Raw genomic sequence first — 26,914 nt, 5'->3', positions numbered from 1 at the left:
AGACTTTAGTTCATACTTTACAAACAAACTATTGTATATTCAACCATAGAAAAAACAGATATGTTCTACACAAAACCCAACCAAATGATGACGTAACTGGAAGAACCTTTCGTAATTTTACATAGTTTTATTTTAGTAAATATTTGAGTTGGTTTTATTTCAGCAGCAAGCTGCTTTAGTGAATATTTAGCAGCAGAATTTCAATATCAGAAAAGCAATTACATTTCAATAGATTATAAATGTTTCTAATAATAACTTTCTCAAAAGTGATTAACCAGAAAACTGCATTAGGGAGTTGAACTCTAATGGTAAATGCATTCATATTTTGATCATTAATACACAACTTTGTACTTCAGATATGCAATTTATCTACATTTTTCAGACATCACAAACAATTAAATTTTCATTTGGTCAGGATATAAAAATTACCACTCAAATCATGTGTGAAAACAATGCATATCAATCCAAACAATAAAGGGTGTAATTTTTCTATTGTTATCTTCCCCTATTTCCAAGGAACCAACCTACCTGTGTTTGTTAACCCTGACAAATATACAGCTTTATCATAATGTAACCAATTTGTTGACCAAATCTTCGGACTGTGTTTTGGCAGGGATGATTAATTTGGCCTTATTTATAACATGTTTGTATTGGTTCTGTGGCCTTAAAATTACCTTTGTGAAAGTTCCAGTTGTGACCAAAATAAAGTTTGGTAAGTCAGCTTTGAACTTGTGTCTGTCTATACTGCAGTCATTGTCTTGCATTTCATTTGCAATTTCTACATTGGGTGCGTTCGATTAGCTTCCCCGGGTCGACCCAGCGGTGCTCATTCGGGTGAGCCCCTGACAAGAGCTAATCGAACGGTAACTCACCCTCACGTGGTGACGTCATGCACTTCAGGCCAGTTGCCTCAAGTGACCGGTTTCACAGGCAGGGCACTTGAGGCTGACCGGGGTGAGCCCCTGGAATGACATCAAAGCTATTCGGTCGTACCGGGGGCAGACCGGGGATCGACCCGGGGAAGCTAATCGAGCGCACCCATCAGTAATTCGCAGCTTTAAATGTATGGTATTACAACAGAGTGACAACCATTCTTCATAACCACTTAAGTATACAGGGAACCCTTCCTTACCAGCTAGTGATATGTATAATGCATGTTTTTCCCGAGTACTTGTGTATTATTTCCCATAAATTTGATATTTTTAAAATTGTAAGTTGTTATTCAATTTGACCTTTTGGGTCTCTTTGTTGTAATGTTAATAAAATATATGAATATATAAAATCCAAATGAGAACCCAACATTCACTCTATAGCTACCCTTTTCTTAGCTAATGATTAAACAGTTCGCCTTATATTTAAGTTATTGCACATTCAATGCATTTATGAAAGGTTACACATGTACATGATATGTGGGTGAAAACAGTCACGGAGGATTAATGTACAAATGAAAGCGTTTTGTCAGTTAAAAAAAAAAAAAAAAAAAAAGTATACACAAATGATAAATCATCCCAAACATCAGCAGTACGAGTCATTCAGAAACCCTCAGTAGGGTACTCGCAGGCCTAGAATAGACCCTTCCCATGAAACATGTAAATTGCACAAAGCATGTGCGCACTAACGTTTTGGTTGGCAAAATGAGGGAACATCGCGCTGTTTTGTGCACGGCTAATGGGTGCGTGACGCACACGCAATTGCGCGTCTGCTTAGTGCACAACTCTATGGCGTTTGCCAACCAACAGGGTCCGTACGCATGCGTGAATGTAATTAGCATATTTCATGGGAAGGGTCCATTTCATTTTTTAGAGGGCAAGGTCATTTTATTGGGAAACTTTTTAGTGGAACCTAGACCAAGACCAAGACCAGGGGGCAACAGGGTCCTTGGTCTTGTGTGGCCTCCATGTACCTTCAGGCCCACACTTGGCCAAAAACATGTGGTAATCTGTTAAGTTCTTTACACTATTAATTGTATTACACAAAAGCCTGGTTCATACTTCCTGCGAATGCGAAGTTGTTACGTCAAATTCGCTTCGCATTCGCATTCGCAGGAAGTATGAACTGGGCTTAACTGTGTATAATTACTGGGACGTTTTTTTCAAATCTTTTTTTATTGTTTTCGTTCTAGTAATTTTGTTTGGATTACAGTTGCTAAAGTGCTAGTATATTTTTATTGGCTTCATGTTTCTTGAAACCGCCCAACTTTATTGTTTCTTTATTGTGTGCTCGGAATCTCACAAACTCTTTAGATTATTTTAAGAGGGAGTGGTTACTTCTGTACAAGAGGGGAGGGAGGGGGATACCCTCTCCTCTGCCCTACATCGAGCCCTGTGTATTATGTATAAAAGCTTTAAATCTGTAAAAGCGCCTTAAGCGTCTTTTCAGGCAGGATTTTGGCGCTAGATAAATATTAAGCATATTAACAATTATTAAGCATTCCTCAAACCATTCAGAGTATTCAGCACTTGCTATTAAATTGGTTTACATTTAAGGGGTACCGTAGTGGCTAAAAACAAAACTTGATAACAATTTCTAACGCCACAGTGATAGGTACCTATTTGACTTCCATGTTATCGGAAGCAGTGTATACTTCAGCATCTTGGCATGGACATAAAAGATGTGGCTGAGATTTCAACAGACATTATGATGAACTTAAAATACTATCTGGGCCATGTTTTGTCGTGTCTGAATGGTCAAGCACACCGGACTCAAGCTCTGGTGGTGATTCTGATCAGCAGAGTGTGGGTTTGAGTTCCGGTCTTGGTACTTGTGTCCTCAAGCAAGTTAGGTTAGAATGGAAAGCCATAGATCCTGTGTGTAGTGTAATGCAAAGAACCCAGTACACTTTGCCCCGTTGTTTTCTCTGATATGGTTGGCTGCAGATTGCATTGCATCACTGTGTACAACCCTTACACAATGTGATATGTCATACTTCAAAAGCTTAGCATATATCCTGTCCTTATGACACATTAATAGAAGCCCTTAGATAAAATGCTTTATAAGAACTGTTAATCATTATAACAAGCATGACACACTATGTACATGTACATCATAACTTGAATTGTCATACTATCCAAGTTGACACCCAACATTTTGCATAGTCGCAACCATTGGGGAGGAGGGCTCGAGTCGGAACATCTACCGCCCCCCCCCCCCCCACCACCCGGTAAAAGTGTTTATAGACAAAGAAGAGGAATTGTTTGGTTTTCACAATTAAACTTCTTTAGTGCATAAATTGCCCCGCCAGCCTATCCCACCCCCACCCCAACAAACATGAACAGTGTCGCAGCCATTTGGGAGGAGGGCTCACCCTACTACCAACTGGTAAAAGTGGTCAAAGAAAAACAGAAAATTTGTTTGGTTTTTAGAATTTAACTTCTTTAGTGCATAACTTGCCCCTGCCAGCCTACCCACACCCCCAACCTTGTCCCAAACAAAAAAGTCTAATAACGCCATTGATCATGAACCTTGTGGAGATTGCTCACTACAGTACCAGTCTTAGTATTGTTTATAAAACAATATCTATAAGGGTTACAAATCTTTCTTCTGTGACATAAATGCGTGTTAATTTGTACAAAACAAAAATTAATGATTTGTAATCACGTTTTATAAATAGTGTTAAATAATTAAAACTAAATAAATAACTGTTTTAATGATATTATCGTCAGAAAGGAAAATGTAGATTTTACAAACACAATGAAAAATGCAATTCAAACTTGATAACTCATAATTCACAATGGTGATATTTGTTAATATTCAAAATAAGTGTGGATTTCATCCCATTCATAAGTAGAAATGCAAAGAACATTGAAAACTTTCTGGATATAAATGATGAAAACTGATATAAATATAATTTTCTCCGGCAACGGCAACCTTCCCCCATCAGTAAACCCAAACCAGTGGTTATGTTGAGCGCAATCTTTGAAGTTGTCCTTTCCAAAAATTTGCGCAAGCAAATTCTAATTTTTTTTTAACAAAATGATCACTTCAGACAAGTTAAGATCTAGCAGAACGATACTTCAACATCAATTCCATTCGTTCAGCATATGTTTCATGACAAGTGGTGAGAATTATAGTTGAACGACAAATAGCGTGTGGTGTTCAAAGTTTGCGACCAAGCTATCCTGCGCACTTTAAAACTTTAAAACCATGCAAGGAAACTAAAGTTTTCGCTGTCACAAAATGGCACACAGAACAAATTTTCAAAAGGGACAACTTCGAAGATTGTGCCCAATACTCCCACCCCTTCCCTGTGAGCTGCTTTGATATCTCTTAAAGCTCTGAATACACATTTTTGAGTTGAAATTAAAATAAAGATATGTTCACAGAAACACAAAAACATTTGTCACACCAGGCAGGCCTGGAATTTCATCTTTGAGAGGGCGAGGCCATTTTCATTTCCATTTTCCTATAGATGATCAGAGTATACTGATTGAAGTTGAACCAACACTACTCAAAAGAGATTTACACATGGTGCTACGGCAAACCTCACCCACCATGCAAAGTTTCAAATCCTACTCATTTTGATTTTGCAAAGGGCACTGCCATTGAAAATTTGCATAGTCTTCAAAGACCAGGGGCAACAGCGACCATGGCCTCCGTGCAATAGACCGATCCATTAAGCTCCGCCCCATTGCGTATTGACCAATCACAACGCAACGAAGGGCCCACACTAAGGTCCGACGTGCGTGCGCGTATCTTGGTGTGCGCGGCAGAGTTGTGCAGAAAGGCATTAGAGAGCCCCACATGTTCTTGCTCACACGTGCGTCGTGGGCGGAGCCTACTGATCGGTCTATTCCAGGCCTGACCAGCTGATATTGAAAGTAGTGGAGTTCATTAATACTTTTGCAGTTGTTTAAATTTCATGTTGTCTCATCATTTTACGAAATGACAGACTTATATTTAGATAACCACTGTGTAATGGAGGTTTAATAATTCCCTTCCAAACCCTCTCCCGCTTTGGCACAAAACTCCTCCTCAGATAACTTCAGAAAGCAACCATTATGATTTGGCAAAACGAGCCTTAATCCCACGCAGACAACTTGATAACAATTGCAATTTTTTAAACAGTTAAGGCTATAGTGCCCAAGATATGCCAATAAAGGTGTTAAACTAACATTGTTATAACTAAATGCTTTGAGAATGAGTAAAGTAAAGATATGCTCTTTAAGGATGATTATTCCACTTTGATATGCTAACACATAAACTTAGGCCTCATTTGCTAGGTTTTCTTGCACTGTTCTGGCTACTTTGAACCACAAGAGGGCAGCATTCATAACCGATGGCATTCCAGGGCCCAACTTCACAGAGCTGCTAAAGCACAAAAAGTAGCTATGCACAGCAACATTATGCTTACCAGATTAAGGTAACCAGCCAAAATACCATGTCACATGGGAAACCTGTGACTGGTATCCTCCTCATTTCTGCTATTAAAGCAGGAAATTGTTCAGAAAAATTGTCCGCTTTAGGCAGCTTCAGGAAATTGCGCCAAGATTGAAGCATACAATAATTCCTTAGCATCCAAATAACGCACGCATCCACCCTTTTGAAGTTGAAATCAGTTTATTGATCCAATTAGCCTGGGCCAAATTTCAAAACTTACTAAGCACACTAATATTGCTCAGCAGAAACTGGCTACCAGCCAAAAGGCACTAAAGTATACACCCTTGTGACTGGTGCCCCACCAATTGTTTGCTTAGCATAGAAATCTGCTCACCAGTATTTTCTGCTTAACAGCTTTGTGAAACTGGGCCCTGACATCATTGTCAACACTGTCTTGGCTGTGCCACTCTGAGAGTCAACGTCCCTGTGCTTTAGTGAAGTGCGCTGCAGCGTCTACATATGTTAAGCTTGACTTCCCAAAAAAAAGCAAGGCAGACAGAAGGAACGAGTGTCGATGGTGCATGTGGTCAACACAAATTATACTCACGTAGGATGTCACAGAGTAGGACTCTCGTAGGATGTCACAGAGTTTCTTTAGTGGCTTAGAGCAGCTTCTTTTTGTTCTTGTGCGGTGATTTGAGCGGCGAGGTCGGCAAACTTAGCTACATAGTCTACACTATTCTCATTCATCATACACTGTAAATGAGTGTCCACCTAGAAGAAAAAAAATACAAACGGTGAAATCAAAACAAGCTGTTGGTTTTTTATGATAAGTAGACAGAAATATTTCAAGGGATGTTTTCAACTATCATCATCATTAGACTGTGTAAGCTTTATGTCAATCTGTGATCTTCACGATTTATGTTTCTTACCAATTCTGTAAAGTTCCTTTAATTACTGCAATTCACTGTGAGCCCAATTCCTCCTTATTCCTTCACGTCAGTCAACTGTTAATTTCTCGACTGAGGCAGTTTTTCAAGGCAGACACTAGTGGCACTTAGCTATGATATATTTTGAGATCAATGACCAAAACAATGACATCGAGGCACTTAGCTACGATCAATGACCGAAACAACAATGTTATGGCACTTGGCTGCGATATATTTGCTTGTGATTATCAAGGAACGAAACAATGAAAATGTGACACTCGGCTACAATATATTTTGTAATCAATGACTGTAACAGTGCTACTGAAACACTCAGTTAGGGTATATTTAAGAATTATAAATATTTCCTTACATCTCTAGACATAGTTGAATCTCTCGAAGAATCATTTAACATATTGACCGGTGGGATGGATAACGAAACTGAGTTGATAATGTTCTGTCTCTCTTTCTTCTCAGGTGACTCAAGATGTGCCAAGATGCTACTCAGAGAAACATCCGGACCCTGTACAAAGAGAGTAATAAAATCCATTAACCAGACATGCATCTCATCAACCCACAAATAAGGAAAAGTGTGACATGTGTAATATATTCAGCACACATGTAAAGCAAACACGATCATAGTTTTATGCATCTACTTTAGAGACAGAGAAAGGTATGTATATTATAAGTTATCACACAAGCGCGAGTGGAATACAAAAAAAATATAGCGCTTCTGCGTCCCATATCCAACGAGGCCGACGAGGAAGTAGTATATAGGTTTTTATACCACCCTCTAGTTCGAGATTGATTGGTGGATTAGCGCATACTGGAATATAATATAAGTTATCACAAAAGTGTGAGAGGAATACGGAAAAATATAGTGCTTCTGCGTCCCATATCCAACGAGGCCGAAGGCAGAGTTGGATATGGGACGCAGATGCGCTATATTTTTTTGTATTCCACGAGCGCGCGTGTTATAACAAATTTATCTTCCAATGTCACGTGCAATGCGCCACTTTTAACATTTCAGAACGTTATTTCGCGACAAACAGCATGCACGCGCACAAAAATACTGTCCATATACGGAGATTGACACATTGACACTCGCAATACGCACTGTGCAATAAAAACAGAGGAAGTACATGTAGTTTCTATAGGTTTTATACCACCCTCTAGTTCGAGCATCCAATTGGTGGATTAGTGCGTACTGGAAGATAAATATATATATATTGCTACCTTGCGCATGGGGAGAACCCATAATGGAGTTCTTTCCAAGTTATTTGATTTTATATTTCTTTGGGATTGGGCTGTATTCATCAAACATAGCAATTGCTTTTTCTAGGCTTTTGCTTACATCTTTATACATACATCTGTATAAAGATGTAAGCAAAAGCCTAGAAAAAGCAATTGCTATTTTTTATGAATACGGCCCAATGTTTTGCCGATGAAGAAGTGTAATAAACTTTTGTTAACATCGACTGGAATCCATCGAACCAAACCATGAAAAACCTCATCAAAAACATAGCTTTTTCATCTTTATTGATCAAAATTAACCTTCCTGATTTTATAATTATGAAAATCATATTTTTGGGGTCCCGTCCAAACATGAACACATGGGTCAAATCCAGTTAGTGTAATGCATTTTCCTACGATGGATAGAATCTATGATGTAGAAAATATTGTCAAATAAAGTCAAAGTCAGCTCAGAAGACATTTTCATTTCAAAAACATGACATAACGTAAAATATATCTGATTTAAAATGGTGAAATTCTCTTAACATATTTCTCAAAATGAAGACATGAAATATGAAAAATAATTGTACCTCTCCATTCAGCCACTGGCTATCCAGACTAAGTTTGAATGGTGATGTCAGTGGGGGAGTCGAGTTACCAGACTCTCGTACTGGAGATAGGGGAGGAAGCTGCTGGTTGAATCCTAAAAGGTGATGTGGAGAAAAAATGCAAAATACAAAATGATTGAAGTTGTTAAAGACACTGGACACTATTTTTAATTGTCAAAGACAGTCTTCTCTTTTGGTGTATCTCAACATATGCATAAAATAACAAACCTGTTAAAATTTGAGCTCAATTGGTCGTCTAGGTTGCGAGATAATAATTTAACGAAAAAAACACCCTTGTCACATGAAGCTGTGAGCTTTCAGATGCTTGATTTCGGAACCTCAAAATCTAATTTTGACGTCTGAAAAAATCAAATTCGTGAAAAAATTACTTCTTTCTCGAAAACTACGTTACTTCAGAGGGAGCCGTTTCTCACAATGTTTTATACTATCAACCTCTCCCCATTACTCGTTACCAAGTAAGATTTTATGCTATTAATTATTTTGAGTAATTACCAATAGTGTCCACTGCCTTGAAGACAGATTGTTACTTTAGGCTTGCAGAGTGATTTTTTTCCCTGTCGTTTCACCTCTGTGACCCCAGTTTGAATCCTGGACCCGGGGCCTTGCAGGTAGATTGGCTGTATTGCATTGGGTTTTCCCCATTTGGGGTTATCCTCCAACACCTTAAACCGAAATTTCTTCGTCGTCTTCTTATTGAGTATCTTTAGGCCTACAGGTCACAGTTACTCTAGGTTTGCCGAGTGATTTTTTATCCCTGTTGTTTCCCCTTTTGGAGTCCCTTGGTTTTGTTACCAGAAAGATAAAACATTGGTTCTTCTACATTGGTGTGGATAGAGAAATATAAAATGACTGAACAGGTAGGTAGTCAGGCCTGGAATTTCATCTTTGAGAGGGCAAATCCATTTCCATTTTGCAAACTGCACTTCCAATGACATTTTTTGAAGAGTCATCTCTGCAAAGACCCGGTCAATAGAGGTCATGGCCTCTGTGACATCTTTGCAATTCCTGGCCTGGGTGGTACACAATGCTTCCACTACTGGGCCCATTTTCATAAAGCCTGTAGGCATACAAACTTGCTGGTTAGCAGCCAAAATTCAATAAAGCTTACATTGTTGCAACTGGTGCCCCACTCATTTGTTGCTTAGCAAAAATATTTGCCTAGCAGAGTTTTCTGCTTAACAGCTTTATGAAATCGGCCCCTGATCACAGCTTGGGTGAAATTTCATTACCTGTGAATGATTCTGGACCAATGGGGATGTCCAGCAAGGCATCAGCCCCACCGGCTGCAGCTGACGACGGTAAAGAAATCTCCAACAACGAAGACAGATTAGGAGGAGAGATTCTAAACGGTTGCTCATTCTCCAACCCAACGTGAGCTTGAGCAGACGCAATTAAGTTACTACTAGGCAATACAGATACTATCTCCATCGTATCGTCAATGATCTGTGGGCTTGGGTTGAGCATTGTAGACTTGATGGGATCGGGCGATGAGGTACCCATGGGTATGGGCGAGGGTTGAGACTGGGTGTGATCTGGACTTGGGCAAAGGGTTGTATCAATACCTGCTGCTGCACTGGCTGCTTCAATCTGGTGGAAGGAAAAGTAGCATGAATAATGAGAGCATTCAATAAGGGAAGAGAAGAGTGAGATGAGGTCTTGAAAAAGGGAATAAAAGGGTAGCGACGAGTTCTTAAAACCGGCTGGGTCGTGGCCGTGCGATAAAGGCCCGAGCCGAAGGCCACGACCCTGCAAGGTTTTAAACGGCCGATTAAGAATGAGTCACTACTCTTTTATTCCCATTCAAAAATGACATTTTGGTAAAAAGGCGTAATAAAGTAGGAAACTCTGTCAAAACTTAAATGTACGTGTGGTGCATTTTTATGAGACAGTTTTCAGATATTTATTTGTGCGCTTAGTAATGCATCCTCGTAACCATGGGCTAAATCGGCGCAGCAAGAGCGATCATCCCTGGGAACGAGGTTGTGGGCTAACCCGCACAATGCTATCCGAAAACAACCGGTTATTTAACAGCTCCAGCTGGTCATTATCAACCGTTTAAACACCCCCACATGACGCACTCTCCACCAATAGGAACAGCAAAACTGTCTGGGGTATTTATGAATGTTCATTTCAAACTGGCAGAGTCATGGTGAGGTCAGTCAGCCTTGACTCTTGACCCAACACTAAGGCATACCTGTGTGGAAGGTCATCCACACTTCTGATTAGCGAACCTAGCTACTAATACTCCTGAATATTATTATTTTTAAAGCACCCTAATCATGAAGGCATGCTCTAAGGTGCTGAACACAATACAATATAGAAAATGACATTGTTTAAAAGCTGAACAATTTCTTGTTGTTTTCTCAGCAAGATAGACACTGCTTTCAGCTGTAACTTTCACAGGTGAGTTTTATTGGTTCGTTCTTTATAATTTTGCCTATAAATCAAGACCACATTGACAAAAAAAACAATCTATGACCCTACTTAAAGACAGTGGACACTATTGATAATTGTCAAAGACCAGTCTTCTCACTTGGTGTATCTCAACATATGCATAAAATAACAAACCTGTGAAAATTTGAGCTCAATTGGTCGTCAAAATTGCGAGATAGCTTTGGAAAAAAAAACCCACCCTTGTCACACGAAGTTGTGTGCTTTCAGATGGTTGATTTTGAGACCTCACATTCAAATTCTGAGATCTCGAAATCAAATTCGTGGAAAATTACTTCTTTCTTGAAAACTACGTTACTTCAGAGGGAGCCGTTTCTCACAATGTTTTATACTATCAACTAGTGCTGGGCGAATAGTGAAATTTTGTTATTCGGATACCGCTGGTCAACTATCCGAAATTAACCGGATACTCGAATAATTTTTTTCGCCACGAGAGGGCGCTATTAAAAAAAAATATTAGAAAAATATTTTTTTTTTGCCAATAGAGGGCGCTGTTCGTTTGTGAATGAGATCTTATGGGCGGATTGATATTAGTTTTAGACAGTGTCACTCAGTTCATTCATAAAAATGACCGGATCTAATTTGAAGATGGCGATTTGCTTTTTCTTTTGATCGTGATTGACTCTACGTGAAGGAAAACTTGTGTAATCTTTGGACAAATCACGTCAGAAATGTCATTGTTTTAACTCTTCACGGAGGTGAGCATAGTTAAATACTTAATTTATACTGTTTTATGCTGTCTTAACAGATGTTTCATAAGGATTCAGACAAAACATTTATATCCGTTGTCGCCCGACGTCCGCGGATATTCGGATAGTTAAAGAATATCCGGTTACTTGGTTGTTATTACAGAATTATCCGGTTTGTACACAGGTATTTGCGCCCTATGCGGATATCCGGTTAAGAATAAAAAGGCATTCGCGGTTACGGATAGGAAAACCTATTCGCCATTAACCGGATATTCGAATAATTCGCCCAGGCCTACTATCAACCTCTCCCCATTACTCGTTACCAAGTAAAGCTTTTTGCTAATAATTATTTTTAGTAATTACCAATAGTGTCCACTGCCTTTAAAAGTCCAAAAGAGTTGTCAACCACCGGTTCTTTTCAGAACCAACACTACTCAAAAGAGATGTTCACATGGTATAACCGCAAACCTCTCTTAGCAAAAGTCTTATTGTTGACTTACTTCATTCATTGGTGATGGTGAAGACATGGCAAGAGACGATATCGGCGAGGAGACTCTTAGACATGAGTCCACAGAGCTACTGACCAATGGAAGACTGTAGGATACTAACGAACTGGAGAGGTCTTCATTGCTTGATGGTGCTGAAATAAGAAGTTCAAATTGGAAACATGAGTATAATAATAATAATACCAATAATAACTGATATCATGTAGACATTCTCTAGGGTGCTGAACAAATGGCACTAGCCAAACTCTAAGCAGGTACATTGGACAAATTAAAATAAATTAGAAACTGAATTACAAAAATAGCAGTAAAAATTCAAAAAAACATTTAACCTGTAGGAATACATGTAAGAGGATAAAATTCAAATATGGTTTACTAAAAACATGCATACCAGTTAATATACTGAATTGCACATGTTTACATACAAATATATAAAAATTAATGTAATACAGGAGCAAGCAGAAACAATAAAACTTCTACTTCCACTTCATTACTCAGCAAGATCCATAGGCTGGACATAAAGGAGAACTTAAATTAAAGTCTTGCTCAGGGACCCAAGCATCGGACTGAGATTCTAACCCACATTGTGTTGACTCGGCCACAACAACTTGAAATCGGTGCGTTAGACTGCTCGGCCACGACATTCTACATAATATCACATTTATATCACGTTTATATGACACTGACGAGATAAGCACACAACTTGTTTCTATTTCCCAGCTTCAAATCAACCAGGACGAAGGGGGTAAAAAGAAAACAGATGCTGAAAATAGCTACTTTATGTAAATTTTAGGAAAAATACACAGAAATGCAATTCAAAATTGTAATTTTTTTTTAGAAAACACTGCACTGATGTAGGTAAGACAAATAACAAGAGGTAGATAATATCAGAAACGCAACAATGGGTGCGTTCGATTAGCTTCCCGGGTCGACCCCGGTCTGCCCCTGGTAAGTTTGAATAGCTTTGATGTCATTCCAGGGGCTCACCCGGGTCAGCCCCAAGTGCCCAGCTTGTGGGACGGGTTACTTGGGCTGGTCCGAGTTGCATGGCGTCACTACGCGAGGCCGATTGATTGTTAGATTAGCTCTTGTCAGGGGCTCACCCGAATGAGCACCGCGGGGTCAACATGGGGAAGCTAATCAAACGCACCCAATGTAAACAAGAAATGGACAAGCAAACAAAACATTTTCTATGGCAGTGCTACTTTTTCGCGTTATGATTTCATTCCGACAATGATATTCTCAAACACGATGTATTCCAAAAGATCAGAAAAATTAATACTGCACAGAGGCATGGTCAAACTTTTAAAATACCGACCGAATTAGCAACTTGTGATACATTTATGCTACTCACATGACACAGGAGTGTTCTCTGCTGAAGCTGGTGCAACAGGGACTGGGCGAATAATTGGTCTTTGCCCAACACCTTCTGGAATACCGAGTTGGACCGGGGTGAACTGACCCGTCTTAGACATTGACATCATGTGTCTGGTTGGTCCTGTATGTTCAGACTGTGGTCTTGGGAGTAAGGTTCTCTGATGGATATAAGATGTGAGACAGAGCAAAGTCCATTATTAAATTTGACAGCTGATTTGCCTACCCACTAAAAGGCTGTCACACATTACCATCTTCTTTCTAAAATGCTCATTAACCACTAAAAACATGTCAAATTGGACTTATATCCAGTCACAACTTAAAAACTACATCCCCCAAATTTACTACCCTCATTCAATAAGCCATTTGCGAGTTAGATTTGAATAATGTCTGGTACAATGACTCGCTTAAGGTTACGATGCACCGCTTACATTTGAATTCCTCAGACTATTGAGACAGTTGCTACACCACGTGATTAGGGGCAAGCTTTTGCGTAGTTACGTAAGAGACGGTGAACACCCATACACAATTCTGAATGGATGTGTATGGCACAATGGTACTAGGGTTTGCTCATCTTGGAGGTTGCTATACAAAAGCTTGCCCCTAATCACGTGGCGTAGCTGCTGTCTCGATAGTCTGAGGAATTCAAATGTAAAGGGTGCATTGTAACTAAGCAAGTCATTGTAACGGACACTATTCAAATTTAACTCGCAAATGGCTTATTGTGTAGAGCGTGTGTTGAGCTTTCATTTGGTGTGATGTTCAACAGGGGGTGCGATTGAAATTTTTTGAGAAAAACATGGTTGAACAAGTTCTTTTTTTGCTGTTTTAAAAATTAATCTGTGCACCAAAGGGTTAAAAGGAGTTTTATCATCAGAGAACTCCAAAAAATCTTACCATGACGTATATTTATTTAATGGTAAATGTTCCAGAAATGTTTATTTTAAAAAGAAAATAGATCACAGCCGTGGCTTGCCTTGGCAGAGCAGTCAAGCCCAATGGACCCAGACAGGGCATCGATTCTCTTTTTTATGCAAATGGAATCTAAAAATACAAAGAAGGACAGAAGTCTGAACAGGGTTGCCTGTAAAATAAATTGCATGGCAAAATAGAAATGTAAATTCACTCACCTGAACAACCAAGGGCTTTCTCCCTCGTCTGTTATTTGACTGCAGAAATGTTGGTTGCTTCTAAACAGGGAAAACAAACAAATGAAAGCGATAAACCTAAGTCAACTGGAAAAAGTTGTGGCCTTTAGATGTAACATATTCCAGACATGGTTGACATAGGACAAAAACATAATGGAGAAGTCTGACAGAGGGCTACAACCTGCAGTAGATGGACATTGCCTTGGTGGTCTAATGGTAAAACACTTATGCGCTAGAAAGGATGTGGGTTCAAATCCTACCAGACTTGTGGATTTTGTTTTCTTCACAGGACAGCTCAGGAAAGTTCTGAAAACACAGTGCTTAGCACACAGCGTTTGTATGGGTAAAACACAATTAATAATATAGATAAATAGATATTCAATATGCTTTTCCCAAACACGTTTTTTGTCAACGTTGCTTGTGAAAACTCTAGGCGGGGTGACAACCTCACATGTTACCTTCTTCTAGATACTTCGCCTCATCTTAATGTTGAAAAAAGAATTTAGCTGTTGCAAACAACTTACCGACCAAATGAACCGATGGTATAAATGCGTAAAACAGTTAATGGCCTGACAGAGTCTTTCTGGACGGCTAAATGACAACACAACAACCATGAACAGGTAACTAAATGCTGTATCATAAATCACTTACATGCAGGGACTCAATTTGAGCCATGAATAGTTTCTCCGCAGCAGTTGTAGATGACTCTGCAGACGCCGCAGCAGCAAGGCGCTGCGGGTGCGGCGATGGTGCAGCGGGGGTCAAGAACACACCGCTGTCCTTATCCTTACCAGCCCCGGCCCCCTTAGCATTCACCCTGGAGTTTGCCTTGACGAAGCCGTTATTAGCATTGCGTTGGCCTCGTGCATTGGATGGACTCTTGGAAAGGTTGGAGATGAAGGAGGATTTGGAAGGTGGAGTGGTGTTGGTTCCTGGCAAGGTACTGAAGCGCTGTGGAGAGGTGACTGTACCAACTGAGACACTCTGGAGGCATTGTTGCAAAAAAACACTGTATTAATGAGATTCGTTTCCACAGACACACTCTTGGGGTATATAACTCAAGACAATTGTTAGTGATAAGTCATTGAAACACAACAATCAAGGAATATCCATAATTGTAATAATAATAATAATAATTTGGGAGGCTAATCATCTTTACTCGCAGCTAAAAGCTGAATTGCGAAGGCCGCTGCTACACCTTGGTTTGAGAAGCAGCCATTATGACAATGGAGCACAGCCAGAGGTCAAAAGTGTTTGATTTTTCCATGCAAGATTTCTATAAATAACCACAGCAGTGTCTTTTAACAAATACGATTAATATCAGGAATTTTTTGCTGTGAATTACTACTTTTTAAGGAATGATTTTTCTGAAGATTTCTTTCTCAGAACTCAGGAAAGTACTGAGCATACAGTGCCTAATACACTTCGGTGTAAGGATAAAAAAGAAAACAATTAAAGAATGAGTAACATACCCGTGTAGCTTTATTAATGTTGGTAAACTCGGTGCTGGCAAGTTCATACAATCGATGAAGAAGGTTAGACTCCGGCTTCTTTTCTTCATCCGTGTCAATCTCTCCTCTTACAAACTCATACTCAAACTTTAACCTTGTCGGCATTTTTAGCTGCAACAAAAGTGTACAAAATATTTCAGTGTTCCTGTCTATACTGAACAAACCACATGTAATGGAAGGTAACTAAACTGAAAGGGTAGGATTTTGGACTCGAACCTGCACTCTGCTGAACAGAAACACTAGAGCTTGAGTCCAGTGGGCTGGACCGCTTGGCAACAGCACGCCTTTGATGAAGTCTCATTTTCATGGACTACTCACCATTAAATAAATATCTGTCATGGTGAGATTTGTAGAATTCTCCGACGATAAAACTCCTTTTAATTGTTCATCCTTTGTGATTTCCTTCTCCGGTGCAACTGTCCATTTGATCTCCTCTAACGGAATAGTTTCTTCTTCATTTTCCGCCGCTGCATCCCCAAGTTCCATTTTCTCTTCGTTTCCTTCAAGGTTTAACGGACTCTTCGAAGAATCACTTTTACCAAGGTCCATATGTTCCGAATCTTCAGTTTTCCTAGATTGATTAGAGACGGTGTTGGCTTCTGGTAGAGTCTCAGGCCCTGCTACGCCATTACTACCTTCATCAACTTTAGACAGCTTTGCTCTCTTCCGCGGTTTGTACTTTCTCGTTGGTTTCCCTGTCGTCCCATCCGCTGATTTCTTATCCAGACCTGGGACATCTCTAGTGCAATCCAGGCTACTACCCGATGGGGTACGACCCGAAGACGCAGTACGTTGGATCTTAGCTGCTTTGGATGCTGCGACGGCTTTGATTACTCTCATCTCAGAGTCTAATGAGAATACGGCTCGACTGTCACTATGCATGTAGCGTCCTGTTATTTGGTTGTGTGGAGTTACTTCCACTCCTTCTGTTAATACTAAACCAAGATGTAAGATGTCTCCTTTGTTTGGTGATGGTTTGAGGGTATTCAGCTGAGATGTCAATGACAAGTCAAGGATTACTAATCGATATGGATCAACAAAGAACAGTGGACAGTGTCAGTATAATTTACTGAGTCGGTACAAAAATGTTGCATTCCTAGAAATAATCTTGACATGAAAAGTGTTCGAAAGTTGACAGGGGTCAATTTCACAAAGATCCTAACTTAGGACTAACCCTAGGAGTTATTAAATATTTAGGGCTAGTCCCAAGTTAGGATGAGTAACTCATACTAACTCGAGATAAGACTAGTCTTAACTCTTTGCATTTCACTCAATCTTTAATGGATATACTGTAATTTTCCGAAAATAAGCTGTGGCTTATGTATTGACACACTGACAACTGACAAAGTTTTTGGAGATTTCCAAAACCAGGAAGGCGTGAATGAAACCAGATTTGTCCTCATTTGAAAGCTCTGAGTAAACATATTTAAGGATACAAGTTTTGAGCGATGTGGCGTCCATTTGTCATTGAGATAGCTGATAATACTACCCAAATTCTTCTTGAGGGACACCACCAATCTGAAAACAAAGACAATAAAAAACAATAGGAAATACTTATTTAAACACCTTGTAATTCAGTTTTATGTCTTGAAGTGAGAGGCTATTGCCTTCTGCTGTTTACAATAAAGCTGTCTTATATAGCGCCCAAATCATCCTAAAAGACGCTCAAGGCACTTCACACATTTAAGTATGTAAAATTAGAGTTTAAAACAGTTTTGCTTAAAGGAACACATTGTTTAAAGGAACACGTTGCCTTGAAGTCGAGTTGGTCTTTGAAAAGCGTTTGTAACCGTTTGTTCTAAAATGCATATGATTAGAATGATATTTTAAAAGTAGAATATAATAATCCTCACAAGTATCACTCGAAATTGCGTGGTTTTCCTTTAACCTCGTCAACAAACACGGTCGGCCATTTATGACTCCCATAAATGGCCGACCGTTTTAGTTCGCAAAGTAAAAGGAAAACCACGCAATTTCAAGGCAAATTTGTGTGGATCATTGTATTCTACTTTTAAATTATCTTTCTACTCATATGCATTTTATAACAAACGGTTACAAACGCTTTTCAAAGACCAACTCGACCGATCCAAGGCAATGTGTTCCTTTAAGCAGCTCTATGAAATTGGGCCAGTAGCTAAGCACAACAAAATGTTGCTTACCAGAACAAGGTTTCCAGCAAAACAACCATGTCACAAGTACAATGTGTGACTGGTATTCTGCTTAGCAGACAATTGTTAAGCATTATTTTCTACCTGAGCAGCTCTATAAAATTGGGCCCTGGTCAAAAGCTTCAGCCATTATTTTGACACAACCTAAATTTGTTTTAAACTCTCATTTTGCTTAATGACTTTGATAGATATTGGTAAACTCACCTGACACGTGGGTTGTGTGCAGCACTCTGAACTGACGCCCAAGCTTTATTGTTCTTCGGCTGTAGTTCCATTAAAACATGAGCAGGTAACTTGTACGGATCTGATTTATTCTCGTCACCTGAAATCAAATAGGAAACAATCCACTCACTTATTGTGATTAAATCTCGTTGAGTTTTTAGTCACAAAAGAGTTTAAAACACTGACTAAAACATCACAACTCTTGTACTGAAGTTACAAATTAACGTTTAAAACTGTGGCGTGTTGCGGCCGAGCAGTCAAGCGCATTTGTCTCAAGTGTTTCTGATCAGCAGAGTGTGGGTTCAAGTCCCAGTCTTGTCACTTGTGTCCTTGAGCAAGACTCTTAACCATTGTTGCTTCATCATTCGGATGGGACGTAAAGCCGTTGGTCCCGTGTGTTGTGTAATGCATTAAAAAGAACCCAGTGCACCACAGCACCTTGAAAAAAACCTTAAAGGCAGTGGACACTATTAGTAATTACTCGAAATAATTTTGAGCATAAAAATTTACTTGATAGTAAAAAACACTGTGAGAAACAACTCCCTCTGAAGTAACGTAGTCTTCGAGAAAGAAGTAATTTTCCACGAATTTGATTTTGAGATCTCAGATTTAGAATTTGAGGTCTCGAAATCAAGCATTTGAAAGCACACGACTTCGTGTAACAAGGGTGTTTTTTCTTTCATTATCTCGCAACTTCGCAACCAATTGAGCCAAAATTTTCACAGGTTTGTTTTTATATGCATACGTTGAGATCCACCAAGTGAGAAGACTGGTCTTTGACAATTACTAATAGTGTCCCGTGTCTTTAAGGTGCTACTTAAATTGGTCTCATAATTAACAAACTTTACATGCTCCGTATAAGACTCAGGTATTACTATTGTTATAATCAGTTGACATTATTTACCATTGATTTTCCTCAATGCCTTGCATAAAGGAGTTTTAACTCGACGGTTCATTCCCTTTACACGTATCACTGTTTGCCTGAAAAAGTCAGAATGCAAGCAAAAGGTAATCATCAAGTAATATAATAATAATAATAATGTATTTATACAGCGCATTTTCCATGTACATGTTCAAATGCGCTTGACAGAGAAACTTTTAACAGAACACTTGAGTTTTGAGCAGTGTTTTGAACACATTGACAGATTGTTGATAACGAAGAGACATTGGTAGTTTATTCCACAGTTTGTGAGCGGCAGTAGTGAAGGCTCTATCACCAAGTGTGGGTAGCATCTTGGGAGATGGGTGGTTCAGCGTGATGCCTTGAGAGGAGCGAAGGGAGTAGTGGGATGGTTGCGTGATGTTATAAGTTCAGATAGGTAAGGAGGAGCTAGACAGTGGATGCATTTGAAGGTGAGAAGGAGAACTTTGTATTCAATCCGGGACCTGATGGGCAGCCAGTTCAGTTGACGTAGGATAGGTTTCATGTGACAGAACTTGGATATACACGGCTTGGTAAATTTTGAAATAATTTGGGATTGAACAAAGAAAAATAGACCAGACCAGGACTTGAACCTTCAACCGCAAGTCAATCCGGAGACGGCAGTTTCAAGTCCACTCTAGTCAATTTATCTTTGTTGAAAAAAATTATCTGTAAGAGGCCTGGAATTACTTGCTGGCCACGGAGGCCATGGTTGCCCCTGGTCTTGGCCTTGGTGCCCCTTCAAGATTTTCTAATGATTTTCCAATGGAAGTGTCCTGTGCAAAATGAAAATGGCCTTGCCCTTTCAAAGGTGAAATTCAAGGCCTGTAGTAAAAACCTATTGGATATGAAGTAAGCTAACATTCACTATGCTTACTATGCATTACCACATAAGTTTCTGCTTTAATACTGTACAATAATAATATTTATACATTTACAATTGATAGTTTGCCCAACAGTTTGATCAGCAACTTCAATTTGTTTTCCCGACTTTTTTCTGCTTGTTAGCTCGATGCATTTACACTTGTTCTCAAAGCAAGAAGTAAATGTTTCAAGATTGTGAAGATTTGGCAGGTTTCTCAGGAAGTGGTTCCTTGCCAAGAAACTGTCCATCTGGAATCAACTTTCTTTCAAGGTTCTTATATTGTATGATGACTAAATAGGCGGTATTAAACAGTAACTCACTTTAAAGGGAGGGAAAAACAGTGATATTTATAACCAAAATCTTCCTTTTTTCAAATTCCCTAGTTCATAAAATATTTCAGTTCTAAAAAAAAAATGAGAGCCACCTTTTGAAATGAAGTTTTCACATGTTAGTTTTGTTGTATACATCTACATTTATATAGGATTAAAAATATTATACTTTGCTGTATTACTCACCCAGTCGTAATGAGTTGATTGAATCGTTGGCCAACTCTTCTGGTGATTCCACCTTTTAAATTTAGTTTTTTTCTTAGCTCTCCGTAATTGACCAATGCATACAGCTCAGTGACTGTCTTCTCTTGATCTATGGTAAAGAAAAGAAAACAAACATTTAGGAGGAGATATTTAATTAGTTTTAGAGGCTAACCATCCTTGTTCACAGCTAAAAAGTTCAATGGGAGACTTTTGAACGCTAGGTGGCAGCAGACTTACCAGGTAAATTCTCATTGTTTACATTGTTATGAGCGAGAGCACAGAATCAAGAACAATGGATTTACCTGTTAAGTTTGCTGCAACCTAGAGTTCCTAAAAGTCCCCTATTGACACAGCTTTGGCAGCATGCCACACTGACCGATATATACATTCGAACCGGGGCCACAGTTAAAGGGAAGGTACACGTTTGGTAATTGTCAAAGACCAGTCTTCTCACTTGGTGTATCCCATCATAACCATAAAATAACAAGCCTGGGAAAATTTGGGTGGGCTCAATTGGTCATCAAAGTTGCGAGGAAATGATGAAAGAAAAACACCCTTGTTGGACAAACTCGTGTGCTTTCAGATAAGAATAAAAGACTTCTAGCTAGATGTCTTTTATTATTTTAGTGAGAAATTACCTCTTTCTCAAAAACTAAGTTATTTCAGAGGGAGTCATTTCCCACAATGTTTTATACTATCAACAGCTGTCCAATGCTCATTACCAAGTCAGTTTTTAAGTTAATATTTGTTTTGAGTAACTACTAAACGTGCAACTTCCCTTTAAGAAAGGCGAGCGCTTTATGCCCTAGCCACCTGTTGAAGAGCACCTTTAGCAGCAAGCCATATTGACCAATGACCACGCATCACAGCTAGATAACAAAAGGGTTTGATTTTTCCTGAGGAAGAAATACCCCAGAGCCAGGAGAAAAAATGGAGGGCCTGGAGAAAACCCTTGCGCGCAGGAGAGGAGCAATGCGCAACTATACTTATTTGACCCAAGCAGGGAATCAAAAATAATTGGAAATACCAAATGTACCTGGTAGATAGGTAGTTACTGGCAAAATGTCAGTCATGAACAACTGATTTTTATTAATTTTAAGAATTAAATAAGATGGGAGCTTACCAGGCTTTGGGTCGATATAGCTGAAGAGTTTATGGCACGTTCTGTAGTACAGATGTCGCACCTGCAAAGAACACGAGTGCATTACATTAATACAATAATTTGTAGAATTAGAAACTCCGGTTGGGGGTGCATTAGCACCATGGGGGGTTGTGTAAATCTCTTTTGAGTAGTGTTGCTTCTGAAAGGAACAGTCGGTTCACAACTCATCTAAACTCAACTGAACTGAAGACGATCAGAGCAGAGCATACTAATCTAAAGGATGAGTTGTCAACCACCTTTTTTAACCTCAAGCCGAGAGTGCCCTACTCAAATGACCTCATGTGCATTGCCGAGTTCAAACAATGAAAACGTGGAAGCCTGTACATGCCTTCTCATTCCATGCATCTTCTCATTGAACTCAAGTCACGACACTCACGGGGTGACAGGTCTTTTTCTTCAGCTGCACCAAGATCTGGAACTCTCTACCACTTAATCTTAGATCTTGTCTTTGTACCAAAACATTCAAATCTCTTTTCAAAACTTATCTTATGTCACAGGTTTTCAAGGACTAATTTTGTTGCGTCTGTTATTGGTTTTTTTTTTTTTTTTTTTTTAATGCGCCTTGAACACCCAGCAGGGTGGATACGTGCGCATTACAAGTCTTATTATTATATTGTTTTAACCTTTGACCTCAGTGAAGGCACTGTTTGATCTCGTAGCGTCGTATGCTTCTGAAGTGTTTCTTTGAAAAAAATTAATATAGTCTGCTATGAACTTACCTGATTCTTATTCTTGACTTGATGAGCTGCCAGACCAAGTTTCTTGTGACGCTGCTCGATGTACTTCTGAATTGCATCAAAATCTTTTCCATACTGTGAGCCAGAAAGTTGTTATAATCATTATGACACATTCTGCATGGTACATTCATTACAATACATTGGTTCATCAACAGTTTGTTGTTGCAACAAGCAGCCTATTACAGGTCTGCATTACTTTCCTCTACAAAAACTAGCTGTCAGTGATAAGCTAAATTTGGTTTTAATAATAGTAATAACATAAAATTTATAAGGCGCGCAGTATCTGGAATAGTTCCATTCAAAGGCGCCGAAAACTAGTCAGCAGACAAATTAAACAGATGAGCTGTGAGGTTGTGTTTGAAAGCAGAAAGATCAGGTGTGGCCCTCAGCTCGTCTGGCAAGGAATTCCAGAGACGCGATGCGCAGCTGGAAAAGGCACGGTCTCCGTAACTTGCCAGACGAGTTTTGGGAACATATAGTATGTGTGATGATGAACAAAATACTAGGGGAGACACATTGAAAGGGCATAGGGGAAGGGAACGTCCTACCTAATAACACAGACTGAAAAATACATGACAACAATTAGTCTTGGTGAAAGATGTTTATAAACTTTACTGTTATCAATCAACACTGCATACAGAACGCGACTATTTTACCGGTAGTCGAGGGCGATTGACTGAAGCCACAAAGGTATGATGGGTGATGGAAGAATTCAAGCTCCATACAGCACCCACTATGGTTCAATGGTTCGTGTTCCTGGTAGAGTGTGCGCGGCGCAGATAGTGCTAGTTGGGGAATCGCGATAGTCGAGTGAAATGAAATAACGTCTACATCGAGACTAGACAATAATAAAAGATGGGGGGACGTCCCATTAAGCTACTAATGTCTTTACCTCATTGACTGCTTCAAAGAATAAAGTTGTTTCTCCGTCACTCCATGCTTCCCAGCAACGCTTCCTGTCTGGCTTGGCCTCAACTTTCTCTGCTTCCTCTACAGATGGCAGGGGGTTAGAGATAATGTCATACAAATTAAATATGGTATGGATATTTATCATCATGATAAAGACCAAACTTACAACATTAAACTTGTACCAATTAATATTACATAAGAGAAAGGAAATGGCATGTCAATTTGAATTTGAGAATGTTTCGACTCAAATGAGACCAAATTAAATTACAGGTGCAAGTTCTCCCCCAAAAAGATGCAAAATTTTACATCAATCATTTCACTTTATATTTTGACCCAAAACAACACACCAGTTCCCACCGGATAAATAAGATCTGCTATTTTTTGACCAAATTGTTTACAACTTAATACTCTGCAGTATCACATTAAATTTATTATTATTTCTTTAAATTCAACATATGTACAACTATTTTGTTATACTCTCTTTGATTGAACACTGTGGAATAAATAAACCGGAAACCATAAATCTGTTTACATACATGAAATGGGGTTGTGACCATGTCAAGCCTTAAACCATATTTACATGCATTTTGAGTTACAAACCAAATATGTAATTGATGTATTCACATGAAGTATTCTCTGCATTAATTTGCTAAGCAGATTAGTAAAAAGCTGTTTGGCAAGTTTTTAGCATTGGGAAAAATCAAACAAAAAGTACACAGCAGTTTAAATGCGATCCCGGTGCACAACCGATTCTATTTTTTCGATTTTTTAATCTTGTCCACAACAACACAGTGCCTTTGTTTACAAAACTCATGTCATCCAGAATATTAAATAAAGATAACAAAATTCAGCTTTTTATTTACCAGGTTTTGGAGGTGGTGGAGGGGGAGTCGGTTCCTTTTTCTTTCTTTTTACACTCGATCGAAGAAAAGGGTGATTTTGTTGCGGTCGAATTGGAGCAACCTTCCCCTCCTCGGCCATGTCGGCAGGCTGGCTGTCGACCGTTTGGCTCGACCCGTTTTCAGGCGCACCGCCGAGGTTCGTCTCCGGTCCCTTCATTACACTCTGGTCTTGAGAATCACACCCTTTTAGACTCAGGTTCGCCTCCTCGGTCGTGCCAGGCGTCACCACATCCCTGTTTTTATAAAAAATCAAGCTCAAATTACTGATTCCTGACTAAAACCGAGCTGACGATTGTGTTGCACTGTTTAATAGAAAAAGACTAAAAATTCAAGATGGCGTCTGATTCGTTCTCTGTTTTCGATGGAACACTTCCTCGGCACTGTTTCTGTATTTTTAAAGAGATCATTTCTTCTCAGAATCTCAGCATCGTAAAAAATACAATCGTGCAATGAAGAAATTGAGGTTAAGTTTGTTCACTGAATTCGTCCTGGAATCGACGTCTGAATTATTACTTTGGAAACCGTGAAAACAGCAGAATGAACGACACAGTTTGGTTGTTCAACAATCACAAAATCTAAACCGGATAGAAAAATTTGTACAAAAACATGCAATCAATTTACCCCTTCTTTGTGGCGCATATCGGTGCCTCGTCTCCCTTCACCTCCTTCTTACGTTTTACCATTGACACTGGAAATGTTTACAATCACTTAAAATGAAAATCTACGCTCATTTTAAAGCACAAATTTCCAGTGAAACGGCTCCAGTAACTCGGTTGACAATGCACTGGTCACGACGACGATGAGTGAATTGAAATAAACTAGCGCGGTGCGATGAGATCTCAAAGAGAAAAACTGCGACGGCATACACTGCACATCACGTACTGCAGTAAACTGAAACAGCTGGTTCATTGTTTTTAAGAAATTGCCTCCTCTGTCAATAAAAAGCCTACAAAATATCTCTTTAAATATATTTCAATACTTATTTAATATTGACCATCTATTTTCTTTTAACCACCGAACGAAAGACGAGTCGCTAGAGCGGCCCAGAACGTATTCCAGCGGGCGGACGGAGAGGTCACGAACTACCTCCATAAAAATCACAATATTTTTGCGAAGTTTTTAAAATTGCATGAGACCCGTCTTTAATCACAAGAATAACAATAACACAAAATGTAAACAAAAATATCAACAACAACAAAAATTACTCTTCAGATGGATAAACAAGTATTTTGCTTTTATGATTTCTGAAATCTTAAATCATAGAGTAAAAATAGCCGAGAGTAAAATAAGGCACGTGATTCAATCCAACCCGGTTAAAAATATTTTCTCGCGAAAGAGTAAAAATGTAGAAATGAAAATTGATTTCAATGTTTTTAATTTAAAAAGAAGAATGAAATGACCAGCGTAGCAATTTAATTTATTTTAAATAATTTGATATTCGATGTGCATCTCTGCTCTGTGACTATAGGTAAATTTAAATAGATGGGCCAAGATTAATGGTAGAGTAGAGTGCCTTCTTTTCCTACGACCAACCTAAATTTATGTTTCTTCAAACCGCCGGCGTTTTAAACTTTATTTTCTTGTTCTTCTCCCACCCTTTGGGGGGGGGGGGGGGGGATGTTGTCACTTAAGCAAATAGAGCTTTGTCTTAATTTGCACTTGTGCTTTAAATCAATATTTAAAATGAATATCATCTTATTGATAGACGTGAATAACAGTGATACATCTCAGAGTCAGAGAAATGCTTATTGATAATTAAGAAGAATCACTATAAAACACAACCAGGGCACTTTTTCCCTTAAAAAACTTTTGGGTAAAAATGAATGATTCGGCACAGAATCAGATGTCTTGTTGCAAAAGTTTCCAATGATAGACTTTATTTAATAGACAGTTTGTAGATCGAGGAAATACTTTGAGCCTCGAAGGATCATGAAATGACCGCTGATGAGAAAAAACAATTTAGAGAAAACCTTTTGCAGTTGCATAATTCACACTTTTCTAATTGAAAAAAGGGAAACAGTAACAACAAAAACCTCAACATCAAACTTATTGAAAGAGCACAAAAAAATACTCTGACGTTCAATCAGCCTCTGAAGTAGAGAAAAAGAAATGTAGAGATGAACAGAGCAAATATAATTACGGTGATATAAAGATGCCTTTTTTCATTTGTTTATAAAATATATACGTCTTCCAAAAACAGTTAACAAATTTTTGTAGAGCTTTACACTGCTGACATTTGAGTGGTAACAGTTTCCGAGTAAAAGTTACATAAAGCGTACCAGTTGCCCCCTTCCCTAGGGTGGGCCTAACTAAATAGTACTACCAAAGAGACCACAAAAACCCATCCCGATTGCTTCGGATGATGGTGACAAGTTTATTATTTTCTCACCTGAAAATGACATGCCCGGAGTATTTATAATAGTTCTGGAACTCGACACAAATAATTTGTCAATGATTAACAATAACAGAAGAAATTGTGTCTATTTCCAAGCACGAAGTTTTAACAACGGATGTATTCCCCCTCCTCCTCTCCCTTTTTTTTTTGCATGCTCCGACCAACCCAGCTTCCACTCGGCCGCCGGTAACCCAGCCGCCTTGTTTTCATGTAGCGTAGTAGTATTGTACATGCTACACACTGTACACATCCACACACTCGCGATGTAAACACAAGTGAATGGCGCCAAACGGAGAAATGATAATTGGGAAATCCCATC

At 39.0% G+C, this 26,914-nt stretch overlaps 1 protein-coding gene across 1 annotated transcript; it reads right to left on the bottom strand.

Moving 5' to 3' along the window:
• Window positions 1-3,296: 3,296 nt before the first annotated feature.
• LOC139936007 (protein cramped-like) lies at window positions 3,297-24,979 on the bottom strand. Its single transcript, XM_071930703.1, has 19 exons — window positions 24,822-24,979; window positions 24,162-24,433; window positions 23,282-23,379; window positions 22,372-22,464; window positions 21,614-21,674; window positions 20,473-20,599; window positions 19,075-19,151; window positions 18,153-18,270; window positions 17,217-17,298; window positions 16,099-16,770; window positions 15,742-15,891; window positions 14,921-15,253; window positions 14,252-14,311; window positions 13,102-13,282; window positions 11,745-11,884; window positions 9,334-9,691; window positions 8,066-8,178; window positions 6,616-6,765; window positions 3,297-6,090 (listed from the first exon to the last, which is right to left on the bottom strand). Exons 1-19 carry the CDS (start codon window positions 24,881-24,883, stop codon window positions 5,971-5,973), a joined length of 3,267 nt encoding a protein of 1,088 aa, XP_071786804.1. The 5' UTR covers window positions 24,884-24,979; the 3' UTR covers window positions 3,297-5,970.
• Between the last annotated feature and the right edge of the window lie 1,935 nt (window positions 24,980-26,914).

Source organism: Asterias amurensis, chromosome 4 (genome assembly GCF_032118995.1).
Source record: "Asterias amurensis chromosome 4, ASM3211899v1".
Taxonomy (NCBI): domain Eukaryota; kingdom Metazoa; phylum Echinodermata; class Asteroidea; order Forcipulatida; family Asteriidae; genus Asterias; species Asterias amurensis.
The sequence above is the reverse complement of the archived record's forward strand: the minus strand, read 5'-3'. Positions and strand labels throughout refer to the sequence as shown.